Here is an 8129-nt window from a genome sequence, read left to right as displayed (position 1 = left end):
GCGTTGAATCTTATTTTATTGGAGGGTTTTGTGTGGATTATTCGCTGTTGATGCCCCGCCCGTACGATATGCATAAAAATAAAACTGTTAATGAAAAGGAGCAGAAGAAGTGGATTTGTGTTTATAATAAAAGTACCAAGGACGTTTTAAAAAAGGGTTTATCAGTACGGGAAAGCAAACTAAACAATCCTACGGTGTCCCCACTCGGTGGGCTTGTTGATGTTCAGCAATAAGCTCTAAAGAAATACTACGTGAATTTCAATCCCATTCGTGTGGTTACCATCACTGGGAATAATATACAGAGCCTTCTCAAAACTCTCCCAGAATATTTATGGACTTAAAAAAAAAAAAGGTAATTTGACTAGAATGTTTCGAACTGTATTGCCCCACGTCATGATTTTGGGGTTAAATCTCCCAGGATGTTTATTTGTGGACAGAATCAATACATGTCACGTTAGATTTTCGCAATTCTCTCCTCAATCAGCGAGAATTTCATACCTCAATATTCAAGGAATGTAAATAAATTCTGACCGTTTGGGTATTTTAGAAAAGAAGGGGAAAAAAATGACCTAGTATGATGACTGAATGTGATTAAAAAGATAGCTTCTCTTTCACTGTGACGCGGTAATAAAGAGGCTGTCCCTATTAAATATTTGTGAACAATTATAATAAGTGTAAAAACGACGAATATGTTTTCAATACAAATAAATAAAGCAGACAATAGAGGATAACTGAGCTGATATTTTAGTTGCCGCAGCTAAAATATGGGAAACCCATTGCTGTGAGTAGCAGAAGCAAACAAGAACCCCCCATGAATGTGACTCTTGTGACAAGAAACCCAGCACCAACAAGCTCTTTCGATGGGTGGTAGGAATCAGTTTTTGGCATATGGATCACCACAAATGAATTTTACTTTTAAAAGGAAAGAAGCCGAAGTACAAAGAGGCTGTGTCAACTTGGTTCACAATGTGGATGTGGCTTGTCTACGTGGAAATGTTCACTTGCTGTGTGGCCTCTAGTGTTTTTTTTTTTCAAAAGAAAAACTGGACCGGCCGGTAGCTTGGACTAGACCGGGTAGATAAGGTCATGGGTTTTTATGAACAGCCCTAATTATGCTTAACCTGCTCCGTGGTCACGGGGGATTTAAACGAAGCTCCAGTAAGTTAAGCACGTCAAGTTCCCGACCGCATGTGAGTTCAAATATTTGGGGTCTCTTGGGCTTCTATTTTGGAAGAGAAGAAGAGGGCTGGGTTTTCTTTCCTTTTTCTCGGCCTGGGTTTGTTTGACACTCGTCATAAAATTCCTTCCGCCGAAAAGAGGCACATCTATCCTCGTCCTGGGATTCAATTGGCAAGGGGTCAGACACTCTCTGGGTCCGATCCTGAGCTGTTCAAGGTGTCAGGAGAGGCATATCTGCATTTAGTGAAATTGAAAGATTTCTATCTATTGAATCAGAAAAAAAAAAGAAAAAAACTTACTTGTTATGTTCTCATGCCCATAAAAATAGGCCATAGTAAATCATGAGTTTTTTTTTTTTTTTACCAGGGTATCTATTGGAGCGAATCTAATGACTAATCCCTCGGGTATTATCGATAGGGGCGACCCTCCCAGGTACGCTTGCTCCATTCCCATCCCTCTAAGAATCGAAACCCAGAGGTGATGGTTAAGGGACACAACTCCCTTACCAGTTGTGCCAGCGCGCGCTGGTTAGTAAATTATGAGTTAGTTTCTCTACCTTTAGATGGTAGTTGAGTCCAAACCTCTCCTAAAATTTTTGTACAAAAAAAAAAAGCACATCTTGTATTCTTGTTGATGCGCCGGAAGTCTGAAACTATGGACGTGCATCTCATTTCTAATTTCTTTTTCTTATTAACAGAGGCTGGATTAAGCGAAAAAAATTATTACTCTCTTGTAGCACGATAAACTAATATTTAAATTTTATTAAGAAAAGTAAGCACATTTAACAAAATTGCTTTTGGCAGTAGAATACCTATATCTAAAAAATAAATCTCTTTTAAATATATGAGGCCACCGTCGCTCAGCTTTCCATAAATTATTCACTAACTGACGTTGACAATCGATAATTATTTATATAACAAGAATATTAAATACAAAATTTACGGAAGTTTATGCAACGATTTTTTTTTTCCATGGAAAAGAATTATAGTCATTATGATTTTTGTGGGGCTATGTAAGGCCATAATAAAGGACAAGTCGAGAAATTGACCGAATATATCTAGCTATCTCATTCGTGCCATGCTTTTTTATTAAATTATTGAAGGAAGGCGGGTTCATAGGTTTATAGGTTTAAAAATAGTCTGAGAAAAACTTTGAGATGGGAAGATGCGGATTGTGAAAGGAAACGGCGTTGAATGAGTGGGAATCCAAGACCAGAAACAGAGCTTTAGAAAGAGAGCAAAGGCATTTTCCTAGCTTGTAAAACACGCAGTCCATATACAGCCAAAGCTAGGGCCATTTTCTTTATTTAATTAAAATTTTTTTCTTTTCAAAGCTTAGAAGGCAAAATGTTTTCATCTCTTTCAATACGTTTTTTGAAATTTAGATTTGTATTATTCTTCTTATAAAGATAAGACTGCTTACTGTCTTAATCAATAATTTATTTGTAAAGCTAGTGTTATTCGCTTTCATTTGATTTGATGTGTCCCTTGTATTGTGATTTCTCCATATATACATGTAATTACATACAAAATTTAAAAAATCTAAATCAATCATTCTAAATTCATGAATGCAAACTCTCTCTCATCTCTTAGCTTGTAAAATTTGGAGTGTTGAGACAGATTCTCTATATATCCTTTTCAACAGTTCATTGATTTGGCCCTCTGTTGTTTTGACTCGTTATCATCATCACTTTAACTGTTGTGCGGCCAATCCACTCTTTTTTTTTTTTTTGACCAGGAACAATCCATTCATTATTTCATGGTGTCCCAATAATAAGCAATCGCCGCGGTATATTATTTTGTTTTTTTAATACTATTATTGTTACTTATAATTTAATCAAATTTCAATGTGATTTTTTCCTTATAATTTTATAAAATCTCGGTTTAAGTTAACACTATTAAATATAGGGACTAAAACAACAACCCGTTATGTTTAACGAAGTAACTAAAAGGTATGCCATTAAATTCATATCAAGACCTTATAAAATTATAGAAATAGAAAACCACAACTTGAAATTGGAAGGACTAAAATCAAAATTTGACCAAATTATAAGGGCCAACAATAATATTAATTTTTTCCAACTAAATTATTTGTTCTCTTAGAAAAAAAATTAAGGGAAAATTGAGGGAAAATACCCCATTGAGAATTTAATTGGCAAATGGGATCTAAGAAATTTGTGCAAGTAAACTTCCGTTGTGTGCAAGTGATTTTCCGTATGCATGCAATTGATCTTCTATGGTGTGCAACTAATCTTTTTATGTGGAACTGATCTTTCTAAGTCCTATTTGCCAATTAATTCTCAATAGGGTATTTATCCCCAATTTTCCAAAAATTAAACTGATCAAATTAATATAAAGTATATCTCAGAATTATTCTTTGAATTAATTATTACATAAATTAGAATTAACTATTTATATAATAAATTATAAACTTCAGTAAGTTGGTTCGAATTAAATATTAGTCCCACGAGTTTATAACTAATTTAATTTACACTTTTTTCCTTAAAAAACAAGTCTAAATAACGAAGGTAGAATTAAAGAATGATAATGTTATTGTCAACTTTTTTTGTTTGGTCAAAAATGTCATCGTTAACTTTAAAAATGTATTGTTGCTGCAAAATGAGAGGTGCAAGAATAATAGAACTCCACACGCAACTGGCTGGTTACCAATTTTGACAAACATACGGATCAATAGCTTTTCACTGCCCAGAAGCCCCCTCACTTATTTTCATCCCTGCCCAACAGTGCAGTATCAGACATCTCTGTGATGTTAGCCGACTGGAAGCCACACTTGTTCAGAAGGGCTACCAAGATCTTAACAGGGACAACAGACTAGTACGACACTAAGTCCTGTTTCTATTAACCGGGTCTTTTCTTCTCTAAAACAGGCAACCTAAGCAGTAATGGAATCTATTCCTCTTTCCTGAACCAGTTCGTCCAACCATTTTTCGTGGGGCCCTTTTATGCTCTGCCTATTAGTATTCATCAAAAGTGTCATGCATTCTATCCTTTCAGAATTTGTCGGGATGGCAAGTAGTCCCTGATGTTTCTTCCCTTTTTGTCACTTGTGCGATCCATTTGCTTAGCTAATAGGAATTTAAGTTAGTTCCTTCGCCTTGTTAGACCATAAGAATGAGAATTCAGTCCTAGAATACTCTGCCTGTGGATTCTGATTCCACAAGCACCTTGGGATGGAAAGTTCCTGTTGTCCACAAATTGACTCCTTATTATATTGAGTTCTCGACGTGCCACACGCAACTGTTGCTTGTCAATGTCAATCTTGAAATTATAATAAGATTAAACAACTGTTTTCTCATGGGTATGTGATCTGATCTCACCTCAACTTGAAAAACCAAACCGAGTTTTTCTCAAATGATATTTTTTGTATTCATGCACTAGTATCAACAGATTCTTTTCACATCACATTTCCTTTTCTCCGAGAGGTATGTCTTTTTTCTCTAATTTCCTACTCTGATCTACGCCACCCACAAATAAACAAATATTATAAAGAAACCAATAATGCATCCTATCAAGAATGATGCGACAAAATTGTTAAATTTTCATCACTTGCGTCCCTTCCTTCTTTGTTGTCAAGTTGTCAACAGATCCTTCATCCCCTGCTCCTACAAAGACACCACCCATCTCTCTGAACTTTACTCTTCATGTGTGTCTCAGTGTGAGCGAGTGTGCGTGCGTGTGGGGAGAGACTGAGAAAGGGAGAACAAGAGGGATGGCGAAAAGGCACTGTTACAAGGATTTACTGCCTTTTGCGGCGCTGGTGACCATGGAATGCAACAACGTGGGACTGAATACTCTGTTCAAAGCTGCAACATTGAAAGGCATGAGTTATCATGTCTTTGTCGTCTATGCTTATGCTGTTGCAGCGATTGTTCTCCTCCCAGTATCCTTTTTTTCCAGAAGGTCATGAATTGTTTGCAAGCACCCATCGAATCAAGCGATTATGATTCATGGTTTATTCTACTGATCTTCTGTTTTTCGTTTTTTTGTTGCAGGTCAAGGGTGCTTCCTCCACTCAGTTTCTCCATATTCTCCAGAATTCTCCTTCTTGGGTTCATCGGGTACATGCATGCGGTTTTCAGGCCTTTTCGTCTGAGTTTATTCAAGTCCTTTAATCATTTTTTTTCAAAAATTTTTCTTGTTTAATGAGCTTGAATTATAGGTGTTCATCTCAGATCATGGGGTACACGGGCATCAGTTACAGCTCTCCCACACTTTCGTCGGCCATAAGTAATCTGGTCCCAGCTTTCACTTTCTTGCTTGCCATTATTTTCAGGTTTCTTTCTTTCCCTTTCTTCATCAAATTTCAGTATTTAAATATCTTCCCCATCTGTCACGGAGGAGGCACAGAATGTGAGGACGAAAATTCCAGTTTGATCCTCACCATTAATTTCAAACATTGATGAGTATATAAGAAAAACAACTTGCGATATATGATTAGATGCTCACTATCTGTTTCGTTACTGTGAAAAAAAGCTGTTCCTATTGTACATTTATAAACTGTAAGTTTAAGAATAACCAATGATAGTAAAATTAAATAGATCAGACACAAGATACTAGGTTTGCTGACTGTTCGTTCTTGTTCTATTCATTATTACCAAAATTAAGGATGGAAACGATTGCAATAAAAAGTACGAGCTGCCAAGCTAAGGTATTGGGCACTATAGTATCGATTTCAGGGGCATTTGTGATTACTCTGTACAAAGGACCACCCATCATCATCACTCATGCACCTTCCTTTTCACTCCATCAACCTCTTAACATTCTGAAATCAGTGGATCGAAGTTGGGCCATTGGTGGCCTTCTGCTCACAGCTGAGTATATACTAGTTACGCTTTGGTACATTGTCCAGGTATACATTTCTTCTTTCTATTTCTGAAATCTTCAAAATGCTACATTTGAAGGTAGTTTTAATTCCAAATGTTCATTCTGCAGGTGCAAATCATGAGGGTTTACCCGGATGAGTTAACCGTGGTGTTTTTTTACAACTTATGTGTAAGCATAATGGCAGCAGTTGTAGGTATATTTACAGAGCCAAATCCAGATGCTTGGAAGATAGGACCCAGTACAGCTTTGGCCTCCATTCTTTGTTCCGTAAGATTCCCAAAACAACTGATAACTTATTAAACAATTCTTACACCAAGGTGAATTTTGGACGCTGTCTTTCACATTTGTAGGGAATTTTCGGGTCATTCGTGAACAATACAATTCACACCTGGGCACTGCGCATAAAGGGGCCACTCTATGTAGCAATGTTTAAGCCACTCTCAATTGCCATTGCTGTTGCCATGGGGGTTATCTTCCTGGGTGACACTCTCCATCTAGGAAGGTACGATATTATGAGTGCATCCATTTTCTGCATTTCCCCCTGCCTTAACATAACAAGCACACGTTCGTGCACAAATGAGATAACCAAATAAGTATTGACAATCGGTTCATCCTTAAGAAACTGACACATTATGGTAGCAGAGAAGGAACTATGCAATTATATGATTCATTGAACTGTTGGTTTTGCTCAAGTCTGTCTGCTTTTCCTGCAGTCTGATTGGAGCCACGATAATATCGATCGGGTTTTATACAGTAATGTGGGGAAAATCAACAGAAGAGGTGGATGAAAATGTTGACAGAGTGGAACCACCTACCGCAGAGAATGTTCCACTCCTGCAAGGCTACGAAACTGAAAGAACTGAAAAGAAAATGCATGCAAATGTATAGAAGGGGAATACAATTGTAATATAGTTGTTCATAGCTCTTAACATCTTAAATTAAGAAGACATATGCAGTCAAAGAACAGCATAGTATAATGTAGCCCGCAGGGGGCCCATTGTGTTGTTTCGTACGTCTAACTTGTATATTCCTCACCCTCCAGAGGATGAATGAGATTGTGTCCTTTAAATAATGTTTTGCAAGTCGTCTTTGACGTTGACGGAAAGGTGGTCTCACAATGGTCTCTGCTTATTGGGAAAACTTAGGACACACAAAATGCTTCTTGACAAACGGCTTTCCGTCAGAAATGAGCTAGAATTACCTGTTTCAAGTTTCCACAGAGGAAGGAGCAACCTTTCTGCGACTGTTGTTCACGAGCAAGCTGGCATTTTTCTTTCTATGGTAACAAGTCATCTCGACTGTAAAGGAGATGGAACTTTTGGATAGATTATCTCACCGTGTGTCAGTTGAATGGGACACATAAAGTAATAGCACAGCCTACACGAAAGGTGACGAAATGCTGTGAAGAGCGACGAAATAAAGACTTTTGGATACCTGGCGAAGACGAAGAAGAAAAACGTACCGAATCGAATTGGAATGTCAGTACATGCACGGGCTTGGTTCCTTCTTGGTTACTTCCAAGCTATTTGAAGATGATTGGATTCCCATCGATTTTTATTTTGTTCTTTTGATAATCATGCATGGAAACCCTTGGTTTGTGACAAGGAGCGGAATAGGCCATTACAAAAATAAATATATACTCCCCCCTAAATTTTATTATGAGAATTTCTTTTTATTTACAAATTATTTTTACTTTTCTACAGAGTAATTTTGAAATTTTACCAAAAGAAACTAATTTTAATTAACACAAAATAATTCTATAGCATTCATTAAAAAACCTGAATGCTAGTTTTCAAACGGCCCATCCACACTAGTGCTCCAATGGAAAATACCCAACAGTCCATTAAGGTAATTCAAATCACTAGGTTTTATTTCAAACGAACCAGCTTTGATATTAACATTTTATAGTAACAGTAATATTCTCTATAAAAATAGTACATGCTTCTCCTTGCCTAACAAAAAATATATTGGTTATGACTAGTGAAAGTTGTGAATACGACATCACATCGTACAAGAATGGCATTACTAGGCTCCCCAATCCTTTCTGCTTCAAGATAATTATCTTGTGTTTCAAAGGTCCAGCATACAAATACATAACACCTCAAC

At 36.9% G+C, this 8129-nt stretch overlaps 1 protein-coding gene across 1 annotated transcript; it reads left to right on the top strand.

Annotated features, from left to right (window-relative positions):
- Window positions 1-4547: 4547 nt before the first annotated feature.
- Window positions 4548-7353, top strand: LOC114748834 (WAT1-related protein At3g28050-like). The gene is made up of 7 exons (XM_028937288.1): window positions 4548-5099; window positions 5192-5257; window positions 5359-5472; window positions 5805-6048; window positions 6132-6290; window positions 6374-6525; window positions 6737-7353. The coding sequence occupies exons 1-7, from the start codon at window positions 4909-4911 to the stop codon at window positions 6909-6911; spliced, it is 1101 nt and encodes a 366-aa protein (XP_028793121.1). The 5' UTR covers window positions 4548-4908; the 3' UTR covers window positions 6912-7353.
- The last annotated feature ends 776 nt before the right edge of the window (window positions 7354-8129 follow it).

Source organism: Neltuma alba, unplaced genomic scaffold (assembly GCF_004799145.2).
Source record: "Neltuma alba isolate B1F8T4 unplaced genomic scaffold, ASM479914v2 tig00005830_pilon, whole genome shotgun sequence".
Classification (NCBI taxonomy): domain Eukaryota; kingdom Viridiplantae; phylum Streptophyta; class Magnoliopsida; order Fabales; family Fabaceae; genus Neltuma; species Neltuma alba.
Note: the sequence above shows the minus strand (reverse complement) of the source record. Positions and strands in the feature narration are given on the sequence as shown.

Excerpts from the sequence above, each read along its gene's own strand:
- LOC114748834 (XM_028937288.1), top strand. The coding sequence starts at position 4,909 with ATGGCGAAAAGGCACTGTTACAAGGATTTACTGCCTTTTGCGGCGCTG. Across the intron at positions 6,049-6,131 it reads CGCTTTGGTACATTGTCCAG|GTGCAAATCATGAGGGTTTA; the intron begins GTATACATTTCT and ends TTCATTCTGCAG. Across the intron at positions 6,526-6,736 it reads GACACTCTCCATCTAGGAAG|TCTGATTGGAGCCACGATAA; the intron begins GTACGATATTAT and ends CTTTTCCTGCAG.